Source organism: Phoca vitulina, unplaced genomic scaffold, assembly GCF_004348235.1.
Source record: "Phoca vitulina isolate PV1807 unplaced genomic scaffold, GSC_HSeal_1.0 scaffold28, whole genome shotgun sequence".
Taxonomy (NCBI): Eukaryota; Metazoa; Chordata; class Mammalia; order Carnivora; family Phocidae; genus Phoca; species Phoca vitulina.
This window is the reverse complement of record NW_022589731.1, coordinates 1,615,994-1,632,975: the sequence shown is the minus strand read 5'-3', so window position 1 is coordinate 1,632,975 and position 16,982 is coordinate 1,615,994. Positions and strand designations below refer to the sequence as shown.

Below are 16,982 nucleotides of genomic sequence, written 5' to 3'. Positions count from 1 at the left end.
ATGTAAACTGAAATAAAGTCTTAAACAATTTTATACAACTTTTTTTTTAGAGTGTGTGTGTGTGTTTGTGTGTGTGTGTGTGTGTGTGTGTAGCATGGTAAAATCTTGCACTTACTTGGGTGGATAATTGTATTTAATTCAACAACTATTATCTAATGTCTATCCAATAAGTGCCAGGCATTGTGGGAGACCAAAGCTATAACTCTTACCTGCAATAAATTTCACTCTAGGAGAAAAATACAAAAATCAATTACCTATAGTCTGATATGATGTGTGCTCTACTCTAAGTGTATATGAAGGGCTTTAGGAACATGAATTGAGTAGTAGTTCACACTCCCAGAAGATTTGGGGTGACTGCTAAATTAGATTAATAGGAGGAACAGCAATAAGCCATGCTATTTATTGAGTTGCTGAATTTGCTGAAGTACTTCTGCCAAAACTTAGGAGGAGGAAGCAAATGGAATAAATGACGTTGAGCTGGAAAATAATACTGTGAGCTCTCCACAACCAAGAACTTTTTTCAAGGAGGAGAAGATATTCTGATATCTACTAATATCAAAGTCAGTGCCCCAAAAGTAATCTCTCTTCTTCATGGTTGTTTAAGGGCTTGCTCTCAATTTTGCGCAAATTGAAAAGTGCACCAGACCAGGAGGTGAGAATTCTTCTCCTGGGCTTGGATAATGCTGGCAAGACCACTCTTCTGAAGCAGCTTGCATCTGAAGACATCAGCCACATTACACCTACACAGGTGAGCACTGCCCTGGCCCCAGGTGCTTGTGTGACATATGGAAAGTGATCATAGCAATATGGAAGGCAAAATGGGAAATACAGTTTTGTCCACCCTCAAAGTTTTGTTACTGAGAAAAGTCTATACAATTTAAAAACAATCTAAGATTTCAAAAACATATCGAGTGATTCCATAGGTATGAGGTACTTAGAGTAGTCAAATTCATAGAGACAGAAAGTAGAATAGTGGTTACCAGGGGCTGGAGACAGAGGGGATTGGAGGGGTCATTGCTTAAAGGGCACGGAGAGTCAGTGTTGTAAGATGAAAAAGGTTCTGTGGATGGCTGGTGGTGATGGTTGCACAACAGTGTAAATGCACTTAGTACTACTGAACTCTACACTTAAAAATGGTTAAAATGGTAAATTTTATGTTATGTATATTTTACCAATTGTTAAATAAATCATTTAAATAAGCATATATAGGGGCACCTGGGTGGCTCAGTCGATTAAGCATCTGCCTTCGGCTCAGGTCATGATCCTGGACTCCCAGGATCCAGCCCCACATCAGGCTCCCTGCTGGGCGGGGAGCCTGCTTCTTCCTCTCCCTCTGCCCCTCCCCTGTGCTTGTGTGTACTCGCTCTCAAATAAATAAATAAATAAAATCTTTAAAAAGAAAAACGAAAAGAAAATACAGAGAGAATATAAAAGAAAAAAACGGAGTACTGTGAGAAAAACTGTTAATATTTTAATGTATATTTTTCAGACTTAATAAATACAAATATATCTATCACTTTTTTAATTAAAAAATCCCCTATATTTGGGGCGTGTGGGTGGCTCAGTCGTTGAGCATCTGCCTTCGGCTCCGGTCATGATCCCGGGGTCCTGGGATCGAGGCCCGCATCGGGCTCCCTGCTCAGCGGGAAGCCTGCTTCTCCCTCTCCCACTCCCCCTGCTTGTGTTCGCTTCTCTCACTGTGTCTCTCTCTGTCAAATAAATAAATAAAATCTTAAAAAAAAAAAAATTAAAAAAATCCCCTATATTTTTTAATCCAGCCTCTTTCCTAAGGCTAAGCAAGCAAAACACAAAGGATCAGGCAACAGTGGTGCTGCCGGTGTGGAAGTTGAAAGACAAATCCTAAGTGGAACAACCCTCCTTCTTTAGACCTGCTTCCCTGTAGGAAATCCTGCGAAGGCTTGACCTTGGACCAACCCGTTGGGTTTCCTCACTAGAGGACAGCCCTGTTGGTCTTAGTCACTTTAAAGTGTTTGAGCATTAGAGGTTTTAGCAAAAGCGGTTTTTTAAGCATTTTCCACCACTGTACTGTGATATAAGTTTAGTGTCAGGTTTGAATGGCTGTGCTGGTCTGTACTTCACAGCTTGTGAGTCTTACTGATCTGCAACTTTTTGCAGAAAAGTCATTTCAATTGCTACCAAATAAGCAATTTTACAGCTTCTGAACAAATTTAATGTATAGCCTAAGGAGGAGCAAATTACAGTAGTCTAGCCTAGAAGGGCTAAAAACACATATTACTGTGTCAGGATTTCTGCCAGAAAAAGAAAAGTCTAGGGGTTTTTTTTTCTTTTTAATTGAGTATTAGTGGTAGGCTGTCTCTCTTAAGAGTACCAGTAAAATGAGGGCATCCAGCACTGTGAACATAGAAATGAATTCTTAAGTTATGGACTCAAAGTTCCAATTCTAACTTTTAGGCTTTATTTGATATGTTATAGGTGACTTTGTTATTATATGATGTCAAGTTTTCGTATTTATTCTTTTTTTTTTTTTAATTTATTTGAGGGGCGCCTGGGTGGCTCAGTCGTTAAGCGTCTGCCTTCGGCTCAGGTCATGATCCCAGGGTCCTGGGATCGAGCCCCGCATCGGGCTCCCTGCTCCGCGGGGGGCCTGCTTCTCCCTCTCCCACTCCCCCTGCTTGTGTTCCCTCTCTCGCTGTGTCTCTCTCTGTCAAATAAATAAAAAATAAATCTTAAAAAAAAAAAAAGATTTTATTTTAGAGAGAGAGAGCATGAGCAGAGGGAGGAGCAGAGGGGGAGGGAGAGGGAGGGGAAAGAATCTCAAGCAGAGTCTGCACTGAGCATGGAGCCCCATGCAGGCTGGATCTCAAGACCCTGAGATCAGGACCCCAGCTAAAACCAAGAGTCGGATGCCCAACCGACTGAGCCACCCAGGCGCCCCTTAAAGACTTTATTTTTAATTAATCTCTATACCTGACATGGGGCTTTATTTTTAATTAATCTCTATACCCGACATGGGGCTCAAACTTACAACCCTCGCATGCTCTACTGAGTCAGCCAGATGCACCTATGATGGGTATATTTAAAATAAAAAATAGGGGCACCTGGGTGGTTCAGTCGGTTGGGCGTCTGCCTTCGGCTCAGGTCATGATCTCAGGCTCCTGGGATCGAGCCCCACATCGGGCTCCCTGCTCAGCGGGGAGTCTGCTCCTCCCTCTCCCTTGGTGCTCTCTCTCCCTCTTTCTCTCTTTCAAATAAATAAATAAAATCTTTAAAAAAATAAAATAAAATAAAAAATAAAAATGACGGGGTGCCTGGGTGGCTCAGTGGGTTAATCGTCTACCTTCGGCTCAGGTCATGATCCCAGGGTCTGGGATCAAGCCCCACCTCTGGCTCCCTGTTCAGCGGGAAGCCTGCTTCCCCCTCTCCCACTCCCCCTGCTTAAGCGTCTCCAGTTCCTTCTCTCGCTTTGTCTCTCTCTGCTAAATAAATAAATAAAATCTTTAAAAAAATAAAAATAAATAATACTTATGTAATACCCATTTCTAAATGTTTGCACCCATTATTTCCTTAGAATAATTTCTTAGATTTGTTGGTCCGATGACTTAATAGAATTTTTTTTCTTTTGATGACTTATAGAATTTTAAGGCAGTTGGTACATATGGTCAAATTCCAGGAGTTACTCTTATTTATCTCCTGCTTCATTCCAGAAAGATTTGACATTACTGGCTTTGACATTGAATATCGTAGTTAAGTGTAGAACTTTTAAGCACACAAAAGTGGTTTTGTCAATGAGTCAGAATGAAGCTGCCTTTTGCAATAAGCTTAAGCCACTTCCCTTTAGAGTTCTCAAACTTCTAATTTATTCAGTCGTTGGCATCTTACAGGAGCTGTAGTCAGCATCATCCCCAGGTATCCCCTATAGTCCGTTTATCCTCAGTGGCAATTGGGTGGCAGTGTTCCTGCACCATCACACTGTGCCTTGTCCTTCTGCAAGAGGCAAGTTGTATTGGCAGGCTGCCAGATGAGGCAAATGTTTATGGAGACATCCCCAGGCCCACTTCACTCCAGTTCTCCTGGATGAAATGTCACTTCTGTGATAGCAAGCTGTTGATTGGATTTTTCAAGTCCTGATTTCACTATATCATTCTCAGAAAAAGATTTATTTTTTTAATTATTGCTCATGAAATGCCTTCTCTCCAAACCCCAGAGGTCTTGTTAATTTGTTTCTCTGCACACCAACTCCCAGCTCACAGTTCCACCTGCCCCTGATTTGCTCACCTTCCTCAAAGTTCCACCTTGAGTCACTGTCCTGAAAATGAATACTTTCTTTTCAAGTTCATCAGAAATGCTTATGAAAGAACAGTTTCCAATGCCTGCTTGTTTATTTTCATCACTTCCTATAACTGAGGGCCCCACTTCAGCGTTTGAACATGCTGTTCCAGCAGGTCATCCCTTCGTCACGGGGCTAAGAGTCCAGTTACAAACCAGCTTCTCCCATAGTGTCGTGACTTCAGCTCCCTCCTTTTCCTGATTAACCCATATGAAGAAATTTCTTAAAGAATCCTGTCTTCCAGATTGTAGCTCTTGCCTCTTTTTAAACTTGGAATTTATTCTGTTCTATTGAGTCTTCAGATTTAGCTTCTGTTTTTTTGTTGGTTAAATGTAATATTCTGTTAAATGTTACCATCTTGAGGATCCATCAGGAGGTGTGGTCTGTGTTGATTATCAGAACTATTCTTATTCCAAGTTCTCAGCAGTGGTGTATGTGCGCACGCACACGTGTGTGTGCACGTGTGTACTTATTAGAGAAAGTGTCATGTTAGCCATGACATTAATATTGACTCCAAACCCGAATGAAGTAGCATGTAAAAACACATTTCTTTCTTCTCTATCATAGCAGACTATTTTCAGTGTTACCAGTATCACGTTTGGCAGAGTACCTCATAATTAATAAATAACATAGCTGTTAAATATAACTTTGTCAGAATTATCTCAAAGCTTAATAAAGCTTGGTGTTTTTGCCTCTGTTTCAGGGATTTAACATCAAAAGTGTACAATCACAAGGTTTTAAACTGAATGTATGGGACATTGGTGGACAGAGAAAAATCAGACCATACTGGAGAAATTATTTTGAAAATACTGATATTCTCGTAAGTATTCCTTCTCATGCACTAATTCATAGTCTTTTCTGCAGTGTGTTAGGAATATTAACACTGTAATGTTCTTTCTTGTCAGTAATTCCACTGCTATAACATTAGTCACTATGAATTTAGGGCTAGCAGGAGGCTGCAGATTGTGAGAGAGAAACATCTTTGTATAATTTGTATATGAGTTTTGCTTTTGCTCAGTACAATGTTGTGCCCACACTCGCCTTGACAAAATAAAGTATTAATTACCATAGTGATTTGAACATCAGAAGGGAAATCAGAGAATAGTGCCCCTGACTCCACCATCCCCAGGAAATCAACAAGAGTATCCCAAAGAGGCAACCAAGATGGTGGAGGTCCTGGAAATAATGATGCATAAGGAATGGTCTAAAGACGGATATTCTTCCTAGAAAAGAAACTTGGAACTGTTCTCAGTTGCTTTCAAGATCTATGTTAAGTCAGAGAGTTTTGCCTCATCATGAATAGTTCTAGAGGACTGGGTGAGGAGCAGTTTGGGGAGTACTAGGTGGTAGAGTTTAACTCAGAATAAGGAAAAAGTCTCCTATCATTTTCACTGTCTGGAAGTAGAAGCAGCTGCCCTGTGCACTGGGGATTCCCTGACTCAGGCAGCATTCATTCAGGAAGGGGCTGAGATCTTAGCTTCCAGCTCACTGTCACGTTCTGTAGGACTACTGTTTCAGAATTCTTGGAGAGCTCACTATCCACATACTCCATTTCTCCAGTACCTCAGCCTCTCAGTTCATCCACCCTACCTTAGCTACTCTCTGTCACGATCATGGCCTAAAACCAGGGGGTCTCATGAACGTGGATAGGAAAAAAAACTGCATATTATTTTCATTAAACTCTAATGGAGGGGGCACCTGGGTGGCTCAGATGGTTGGGCGTCTGCCTTCGGCTCAGGTCATGATCCCAGGGTCCTGGGATCGAGTCCCACATCGGGCTCCCTGCTGGGCGGGGAGCCTGCTTCTCCATCTGTCTCTGCCTCTCTCTCTCTCTCTGACTCTATGAATAAATAAATAATTTTTAAAAAACCAACATTTTAAACTCCAGTGGAAAGTTTGCATTTACTACAATTCTGCCCATAGACAAGGAACTGCCATAAAATCAGCCATGTTGGTGACTTCATTACCAATAGAAACCATCGTGCATCTCAAATAACTTCACTCTCTGCTTTTGCTTCCTATGCGTCTTTCTACTGGACCATTCTATGGGCATGCACACAGCCTGTGGCTTCTCTTGTTTAGAAACAAAAAAACTCTTGCCCTGGCTGTGTATCCCATCCAGATACTGCCCTATTCCTCAGTTTCTCTTTAAAACAAAACTCTGTTAAGAGTTTCCTGAGCTCTGTCCTCACTTCCTCCTCCTGTTCTCTCTTGAACCCTCCATTCAAGCTCACCAAGAATTCCACATTGCTAAGGTTTTCCATCCTCCTCTTACTTGACCTAGCCGTACAGTTCATGAAGTCGGTCATGCAGTCATTGAAATATTATCTTCCCCTGTTTTCCAGAATACCGTTCTATCTATCTTGGATTTTCCTTGTATCTCACTGGCTACTCTTTCTCAATCTCCATTGCTTTTTTCCCCTTTGTTTCCCTCCAAATGTTGGAGTGCCCCCACAATTCAGGCCTGTGCTTTTCTTCTCTAAGTTGTGGCTTAAGTGACCTCATCCAATTTCAAGGCATTAATTACCACCTACATGCTGGTGAATCCCACCCCATTATCTCCAACCAGAAACTCTCCCCTGAACCTCGGTTTCATATATAGCTAGCTGCCTATTTGACATCTCCACTTCAGTAGCTAGTAAGTCCCTTCATCCTCAACATGTCCAGAACCAAATTACTATCTTCATCCACCCCTCCCCAAATCTGCTTCTTCTATCTTCTTCTCAGTAAATGACAGTTCCATTCATCCAAAAGCATTGGAGTCATCCTTGGCTCCTTTTCTTCTCACTCCCCACCTCTGACCTATCAGCCAATCCTGCCAGTTCTACCTTTAGAATATTTCTAGAATCTGACCACTTCTTTCCAGCCCATTGCTACTGTGCATTGATTTTTGCAGTGTCATCCCCACTAGTCTCCTTGCTTCTGCCTTTCCTCCCTAAAGTCTCTTCTCAGTGCTATATCTATAGTGATCCCGTCAATACATAAGCTTCCCATCTCAGAATAAAGCCAAAGTTCTAACACTGGCCTACAAGACCCCCTGCCCTCTGGCTTGTCTTACTTGTCTTGTCTTCCCCCTCTCTAACTTGGTGCCAGCCACACTGGCCTGCTTGCTTTTCCTTCCACACTGGCATACTCCCACCTCAGGGCCTTGGTCATTTGTTTTTTTCCAACTATTTGCAGTGCTAGGATTCTTTTCCCTTAGATATCCTCATGGCTTATCCCCTCACCTCCTTCAAGTCTCTGCTCACATGTCACTTTACCACTGAGACCTTCTCTGATGACTATATTTAAAATTGTGACTCCTATCCCTACCCTTCGGGCACTGTCATTTTTCTCTGCTTTTTTTTCTTTTCTTTGATCAGACCTATTGGTACTCATCACCATCAGAAATGTTTTTATTTATTACCCTTCTCCCCCCTGGAATGTAATGTCTACAAAGACAGGGACTTTGTTGTTTTTGTTTTGTTTTGTTTTTTTCCAACTTTTGTATCCCCAGTGCTTAGAAAAGTACCAAATGAAATGGACAAAAATTTGTAAGATACACTTTATTAGAATTTAAAACTTCTGCTCTGAGAAAGACACTATTAAGAAAATAAAGATATAAGCCACAGACTGGAGAAAATATTTGCAAAACACACATGGGATAAAATACTTGTATCTAAGATATACAAAGAGGGGCGCCTGGGTGGCTCGGTTGGTTAAGCGTCGACTCCTGATTTTGGCTGAGATCATGATCTCAGGGTTCTGAGATCGAGCCCCTCATCGGGCTCCACACTGAGCATGGAGCCTGCTTAAGATTCTCTCTCCTTCTCTCTTTGCCCCTCCCCCACCAAAATACACACACATGCACAAACCTCTTAAAACTCGACAGTAAGAAAACAAAAAACCCAATTAATAAGGGGCAAAAGACACCTCACCAATGAAGATACACAGATAAGCATATGAAAAGATAATTATCTTAGGGAACTGAAAAACAATGAAATGCCACTACATACATACCAGAATGGCTAAAATCTAAAAAACTGATGATACCAAACGCTGACAAGGAGGAACAGCAACAGGAACTCCTATTCATTGCGTGTGGGAATACAAAATGGTACAACCACTTTGGAAGATAGTGTGCAGTTTCTTACAAAGCTAAATATAATCTTACTAAACCGTGTGATCCAGCAGTCATTCTAATCTACCCAATTAGATGAAAACTTATGTCCACACAAAATCCTGCACATGAATGCTAAAAGCAGCTTTATTCATAATTACCAAAAATTGGAAGCAACTGAGATGTCTTGCAGTAGGGAATGAACAAACAAACTGTCGTACATCTATATAATAGCATATTATTTCTTGATAAAAAGAAATGAAAAAAAAATTTTTTTAAAGGGGCTATCAAGCCACAAAAAGACATGGAGGAAACTTAAATGCATATTACTAAGCCAAAGTCAGTCTGAAAAACGATACATGCTCTGTTTCCAACTATACAACATTTTTTAAAAGGCAAACTATAGAAATTAGTAAAAATCTCTACAAGTAAAAGATTAGTGGTTGCCAGAACTCCCAGGGGAGAGTGGAGGGATGGATGAATAGGTGACATACAGAGGATTTTTAGAGTGACAAAACTATTCTGTATGAAACCGTAAGGTGCATACATGTTAGTATGGATCAGTCAAAATCCATAGTTTAAAATACAAAGAATGACTGTGATGTATCAATATTGGCTCATGAATTGTGAGAAATGCACCACACTAATGCAAAAGGTTACCAGGGGAGACTGGGGGAGGGAATGGAGGTGGGGTAGGTACACAGAACTGTGTGCTATCTATGCAATTACTCTGTAAATAAAAAACTGCTTAAAAAATAAAGTGATGGGGGACATCTGGGTGGCCCAGTCAGTTAAGAGTCTGCCTTTGGCTCAGGTCATGATCCCAGGGTCCTGGAGCCCTGCATCGGGCTCCCTGCTCAGCGGGGAGCTGCTTCTCCCTTTGCCTGCCACTCCCCCTGCTTGTGCTCTCTCTCTGACAAATAAGTAAATAAAAATCTTTTTAAAAAAAATTGAAGTGAGGGACACCTGGGTGGCTCAGTCAGTTGAGCGTCTGCCTTCAGCTCAGGTTATGATCCCGGGACCAAGTCCCACATCAGGCTCCCTGCTCAGCGGAGAGCTGGCTTCTCCCTCTGCCTGCCTCTCTTCCTGCTTGTGCTCTCTCTCTCTCTGACAACTAATTAAATAAAATCTTTTTTTAAAAAATTAAAGTGAATTAATTATAGATTGAAGTCAAATCATTATGCTGTACACCTTAAGCTTATGCAGTGCTGTCTGCCAATTATACCTCAATAAAACTGGTTGGGGGGGGAGCTATAGATTTCTCTTGTGCTTTTTCAGTCAAGAGTTAGGGAAAAGCAGGTGGCTGAGAGAAGTAACAGTTCATTCTGTTCATATGCTAGATTAAGGTACTTTGAAAGAAATACCCAAATAAGAGCAATATTTAAGGACATTAATGACCATGAGGCTCAATAAGGAGGCCTCAACCTTTCTGGTCTACTTTTAAATCACAAGCTCTAACACCTTGAGGGTAGACTGCAAGGTAGTTGTAACATGACCCAGATTCCACATTTCTTACTAGCTGAGAGTGCCCCGGAATTATCAGACAATCCAGTAAAAGTCAGTTCTGAGCTACCCGAGAGGAGCTTTCTCCAGCTACCTTAGGCTGCCAGTTCCAGACAGTGTTTTGGATTCCAAGTTAACCTTTCATTATTTTCTGGTGCCGTTTGAGATTAAACAAGTCTGGGGGAGCAGCTGAGTCCCCAGGGTTAGATTCTAAGGCCTTGTGACTCAGCCCTGTCTGCCAGTTTCATAAGCAGCTTGGAGTGGCAGTGGTTGATGGGTTATATTAGTTTGGCTGTATATAATAGTCTTTCATTGTTGGTTGAAAAGACCTATTACCCTAGCCTCCACACTGCCTAGAAGAGCAGGGTTGAAGCTTGACACACTTAGTTACCTGGTTAATTCTTTTCATTTATCTCTAGAGTGCAATAAGAAATTCTTACTTACTTTATTTATTTTTTAAAGACACATTCAGCGTCATGATCAGACTATTACATTTAGCAATCAACAGCATGCGTGCAAAAAAATAAACCTACATTAAAACCCTCTGTTGGAATGTTTTACACTTTCCCTGGAACAGAAACTAAAATAACCTGTTACACAATTAGTCACAAATACAGTCCTTGAGTTTTTTGCCCATGCACATGAGTATTGTCTAAAACATGTCTTCTTTGTAGCAGCGAGGCCCTGCCACCACTGTGCTTGGCTGAGGTCACAAATCTGTTGTAACCTGTAGCTTCCCTGTCACTTCCCTGGCTCTCCTCTCCTACTCAGCTTTGTTGCCTGGCAGCGATGAAAACCCAGTGCCGCTGCCATAGCTACTGCTGCTGCTGGAACCACCACAGCCATCTTGGTTTCTTTCGATTTGGTAAAGTTTGGCAAAGTACTGGCCTCCACCACCATGGGGGCCAGAGCTTCTGCCTCCAAAATTTCCTCCTTCCATGGGTCCAAAATTTGAGGATTGATTGTTGTAATTGTCAAAATCATTACGGCTTCCACCACCTCCAGGGTTGCTTCCATCATTACTGAATCCCCACTGCCACCATAGCCACCACCACCTCGACTGCCACCAAAGTCGCCTTGCCCATGAAAGTTCCCTCCACGACCAAAGTTGTCACTCCCACCAAAACCACCTCCATCACTACCACCGAAGTTTCCAGAACCACCTCAGCCTCTTTGGCTGGATGAAACACTAGCCATCTCTTGCTTAGACAGAGCTTTCCTTACTTCACAGTCATGGCCATTCACAGTATGGGATTTTTGAATGACAATCTTGTCTACAGAGTCATGGTCATCGAATGTCACAAAAGCAAAGCCTCTTTTCTTGCCACTGCCTCGGTCAGTCATGATTTCAGTCACTTCAATTTTCCCATACTGTTCAAAATAATCTCTTGGATGATGTTCTTCAGCGTCTTCTTTCATGCCACCAACAACAATCTTTTTCACATTTAAGTGGGTACCAGCCTTTGAGAATCTTTTCTTGAGACAGCCCTCTTTGGTTCCACAACTCTTCCATCCACCTTATGTGGCCTTGCATTCATGGCTGCCTCCACCTCCTCCACATTGGCATCCCAGACAAACCCAAGGTCTCTGAAGCCCTTGGTGTTTGGATCTCTCATTACCACACAATCCGCCGTAAGCGTTCCCATTGCTCAAAATGGCTCCTCAGACTCTCATCAGTTGTTTCAAAGCTCAAACCTCTGATGAAGAGCCTCCACAGCTGTTCAGGCTCTTTGGGAGACGCTGACTTAGACCTGATGGTGGTGGGAGGGGAGACTTTAATGATGCTTACTTGGCGGCGCCCACGGACAGAAAGAAGTAATCCCAGAAGTTCTTACTTTAGAGCAGGTGTCGACAAACTGATCCAGCCTGCCTCCTATTATTATGTAGCCTGTGAGCTAAGAATGGTTTTCACATTTTTAAGTGGTTGAGGGAAAAAAATCGAAAGAATAATATTTCATAACACATGAAAATAATATGAAATTTAAAGTTCAGAGTCCATAAATGAAGTACTGTTGGAACACAGCCACGTCCACTTGTTTATGGATTTTCTATGGTTTGCACTACAACAGCAAAGTTCAGTAGTTATGAAAGAGATTGTGTAGGCCACAGAGCCTAAAATATTTACCACCTAACCCCTTACAGAAAAAGATTGACAAACCCCACTTTTGAGCATTAAATGGTTCTCTAGAGGTTTGAAAGAGGGCAACTCCTAGAAGTGCCAGTTATTCTCAGGGAAGATGGTATTGAGAACAGCTGACTTCAGCTTTAATAATTTGGGGGAAATGACTAAGAAATAAAACTTGAGGGGTCATAGAAGGAGGGGATAGAACGTCTTCCATTTCTCTTGGACCAGAAGATAACAGCTTTTTGATAGATTAAAAATACATAGTTTTTCAAGATATGGTCATATTACTTCTAAACTCTCTTTGCTTTATTATCAGTTTTGTGTTCAGATGCAACATAATATAAACAAAGTAACTTTGTCATCATTTCCATGCCCAAAGTGTAGGACATCAAGTGAGATAGATCTCAAACAATCATCTCTTGTATTATTTCCATGATATCACGCACACTTGAGCCTGAGTACTTGTAGAACACAAATAATTGAAAACCACATTACCCAGAAACCTCATTTGTCAGTTTCAGCTTCCTCTTAGACTTTTGCTGGAGCTACCGTATCAAGCCCACTTGTTAGTGTCATCTTTCCTTATCTCTGCCTACCCCTCTTGTGGAGGAACACTATGGAGCAGTAAAATGGCCAAAAGGTGGCAGCAGGAGGGAGGAGGACCAGAAGTAAGAGGAGAAACAAAGAGCCCTCCATTCACATGGCTGGATAACTAACTAGTCTCTGGATAATCTAGAGTTGGTTGAACTTCTGTCAAGAAAAAATCATCTTCTCTTGCTCTTCCTCCCACAACCAAATAAAAATTTCAAAACAACTGCCAAGGAAGATATGAATTGGCTTTGCTTAGGTAAAGCATCATGCTGAGTGCCATGGATTATAACTTCATTTTAGAATAGCTTATGAAACTTGATTTTTGAAAGTCCATAATGTTTTTTTTAATATTTTATTTTTTAAGTAATCTCCACTCCATCATGGGACTCGGACTCACAACCCCGAGATCAAGAGTCACACGCTCCACCGACTGAGTCAGCCTGGTGCCCCAGTTCATGTTTTAAGATCGGTTAGAAACACTGTAAATGTTTAACTTTCCCTGATACTTTCAGAGTATTTTTTCTTTTTTTTTTCCTAAAGATTTTATTTATTTGAGAGGGAGTGAGAGAGAGAGAGAATGAGTGAGCAAGAGTGCAAGAGCAGGGAGAGAAAGAAGCAGATTCCCCACTGAGCAGGGAGCCACATGCAGGGCTCGATCCCAGGGCCCTGGGATCATGACCTGAGCTGAAGGCAGACGCTTAACCGATTGAGCCACCCAGGTGCCCCCAGGGTATTTTTTTTTCATTGGCAGTTTGTTTAGATAAAGTTTCTAAAAAAATTTTTTTAACTGGACTAGATTAACAGCTATTAAAAAAAAAAAAAAAGATAGACTAACCTTATCCTTAGCTATTGACCAGAAGAAAACAGGTACTTGGGTGAAAATGTGAAGACAGTGGACAGCACTGGGGAGGCAGGCGACAGGGAGGAGAGTATGCCACTGCAGAAAAACAAATTTGTGGGATCACCAGAGACTGGCTTGTGCTAATGACTTTTTCACTTGGCCCTTTTAATAAATGGGGCAGTTGTTTTATAGACTCTCTCCTGGAATTATTGTGTAATAATTTCAAATTTTGTAAACGTTATGTGAGAAACATACTAAATGATAGAATTTATGTGCAGTTTAGGAAAATCCTCCTTTTGAATCTTTTTTTTTTTTTTTAAGTAAATTCTACCCCCAACATGGGGCTCAAAATCATGACCCTGATCAAGAGTCACATGCTCCCCCCAGCGGAGCTAGTCAGGTGCCTCCTCCTTTTGAAACTTTTAATGAAAATGTTTCCTGTGAAATTTCCTGTCAAAGCAATAAATAGCAAGTAATTTAGCAATTTTAAGTTAAAAACGTCTTCTCATTCACCTTCGGACTCTGGTATTTGGTGATCTTTCTTGTCTGTGATTTAAACCATCTTTCCATTCCTCCTTTCTCTCCAATTGTCTGTGTTTCATCATGTAAAACATCAATTTCTTAACTGTATCTTTGTCTTCTCAGCCTTGTCTCAGCCTGTCTCAGCCTCCTCTTTCCACTCTTCCCTTCTTACTCACATCCTTTGCTCCCAAGTAGAGTTTTTCCTACTTTGTAATTTCTTTCTTGCCCACTGACCTGCTTGCTGCTTTCAGGCGGCCCTCTGAGCCCAACCCCTCCCAGCCATCACCTGCCCCTCCCTCTCTCCCTCCCTCCTTCCCATCTTCTTGCACTGTTAGCTGAGTGAAGATCATCCTAACCCACTGTAGACTCCCCACTAATTCCAATCAACTCTGTATAGTGAGGTTTACTTCCCGTTGCATTCCTTCTTTCCCCACCTGTGTTTATACGATGCCTGCTACTTTCAAAACGCCAGCCCCTCCAGGAGAAAAACTAAGCTACCACCATGTTCTCCATGTTGACTTATCAGACAGTCAGCATCAATCTGGAGTATTTGTGGGCAGAGCCCATTAATGCATGTATTGATACTGAGTCAGAGTAATAGAACAATAACAATAAGGCTGCAAAAAAAAAAAAAAAATACCGAGACCAAACACGTAAATCTTTCCTCTTCCTGTGATTCTCCATGAAAGAAACATAGGGTATTCTTCATAGGAAAGGCTGAGACTTGGTTCCTGGTATAATATTTAGCATGAGTAACTCTAAATGAGAAAACAAAAAGCAAGGGAATTTTAATTTTTTTTTCAAAAGAGAGCCAATGTTCAGAGTAGCACAGAATTTGACATGCATACAGAAATGCCTGTTCGCATTACAGTGTACCAGTTTATGTAATTGAAGGGAGGGAGAGGTGAGACTTGCAGTTTATTTTTTGGTGTTTTTTTTTTAATAAAGATTTTATTTATTTGTCAGAGAGAGAGAGCACAAGGAGGGGGAGCTGCAGGCAGAGGGAGAAGCAGGCTCCCCACTGAGCAGAGAGCCTGATGTGGGACTCGATTCCAGGACCCTGGGATCATGACCTGAGCCGAAGGCAGATGCTTAACCACTGAGCCGCCCAGGCGTCCCTTTTGTTGTTTTTAAGTGAATATGCTCTTTTTTTTTTTAAAGTTTTATTTATTTATTTGACACAGAGAGCTCAAGTAGGCAGAGCAGTAGATAGACGGAGATGGAAAAGCAGGCTCCCCACTGAGCAGGGAGCCCGATGCGGGGCTCGATCCCAGGACCCTGGGATCATGACCTGAGCTGAAGGCAGAGGCTTAACCAACTGAGCCACCCAGGCGCCCCGTGAATATGCTCTTTTAAAAGAGTTTTTATAATACCATTAGTTTAATAACAAAATTCTTTAAAGAAAGCTTGCAAATTTGATAATTTTTAAGATTAGCAACTGGGAAAACATTTAATATGTCATTTAATGAAAAAAAAAAGGCCTACAAGGGGCACCTGGCTGGCTTAGTCAGAGGAGTGTGCAACTCTTGATCTCAGGGTCATGAGTTACCCCACATTGGGGGTGGAGATTACTTAAATAAATAATATTTTTTTAAAAAGGCCAACAAAATTGTATCTATAATTTTCTTTTTTAATTATGAAGAAGGATTAGAAGGGAACTTTCACAAGAAATTAAAATAATTAATGTGTTTGGGTTCTATAACTTTAGGTGATTTTTCTCCTTTGGTCTTACTTCATTTCCCTTATTGTTCTTATAGGATGTTATTTATGCAATTAATAAAATTCAGTTATGGGAAAGAAAGCTTGGGATTTATAATTTACAGTGACTCTTGAGACTTCTCTTACTTCTGACAAAGCCTGTGCCCTTGCTATTTCCAATGCTTGATCTTAACCTCCCAGCAAGCCTGAGAAGGTGGGAATAGAATGGAAATCAGTGGGTCTCCTACCTTGGCACCTGAAGTCAGCGTGTAGTTAATACTGCAGAATGTACTTTCAGAGCCATGATGCTCCAGGACTGGTATTTGTAAATGCCTCAAAACACCATCCCTTCCTGACAATTTGGGAAGCAGAACAGCAGAGTGCTCAAAAGCACCTGTGGACTTTACTGTCGGGTAGGCCTGAGTTTGAATCCGAGTCTTATTAGAACTTGGGCATAATACTTAACTTCTTTGGGCTTATGTTTATCTATGTATAAAATGGGAAAATAATGAAATCTGTCTCATAGAGTCATAATGAGGATTAATAGGGTAAATCTAAGCAAGAATGTTCAGTGAATACACAATAAATATACCTATTTTTATCCTTCTTGGCTCTCCTGACATCTGCTTTGGAGCTTTGCTGGACATATTTTCTGGGTATCCCCCTTAAATCAATCAGTCAATCAATGAATTAGTTTATTTTGCATCCATAGATGAGGTAAGAGTTTTCAGCTCAGTTTCCATTTGTTGTGCTAATGAGAAATCTGCCTGGGGATCCTCTGCTCCTGCAGAAGGTGCCCTGTCTTCTTCTATACCTGTTTATTGAAGGAACCTTCTCCTTTTACTTTACAGATATATGTAATTGACAGTGCGGACAGAAAAAGATTTGAAGAGACAGGTCAGGTAAATAATTCTTCTGTTGAGATATTTTCCAAATAACTGGGTATTCATTAATCTACCTTGTAAATGTATGAGAGCGAGGGAGGCATTTTTTAACCTTTGCAGTTTAAACAACACGGTCATTCTGGCAAGCAAGCAAAACTACCATTTGCAAAAAAAAAAAAAAAAAAAGTTTAAAAAAAGGTCTTTGGAAAGAAAATTAGTTGAGAGTCCTTCAAATTATTTTTTGATTACAGCCTTTTAGTTTTAGTCAAATTAAATAAACAAGATATAAGCAAATGGAACTTGCCACCATGCTTAAAAGCTCTTCAGGTTTCTTCCCAGGCCACTTACAAATTAACCCAGAGGAACAATTCACTTGTCATTTCTATGTACATTTTTCAATAGCAGCTTAA

The 16,982-nt window shown here is 41.1% G+C and overlaps 1 protein-coding gene across 1 annotated transcript in view; it reads left to right on the top strand.

The window, feature by feature from the left end:
* The window catches only part of ARL3 (ADP ribosylation factor like GTPase 3), a 32,931-nt gene that overhangs the window by 5,510 nt on the left and 10,439 nt on the right, over nucleotides 1-16,982 (top strand). The window contains exons 2-4 of the mRNA XM_032423285.1: nucleotides 605-748; nucleotides 5,013-5,129; nucleotides 16,540-16,590. Coding sequence (XP_032279176.1) covers nucleotides 605-748; nucleotides 5,013-5,129; nucleotides 16,540-16,590 — 312 coding nt within the window. The remainder of the gene's footprint in view (nucleotides 1-604; nucleotides 749-5,012; nucleotides 5,130-16,539; nucleotides 16,591-16,982) is intronic.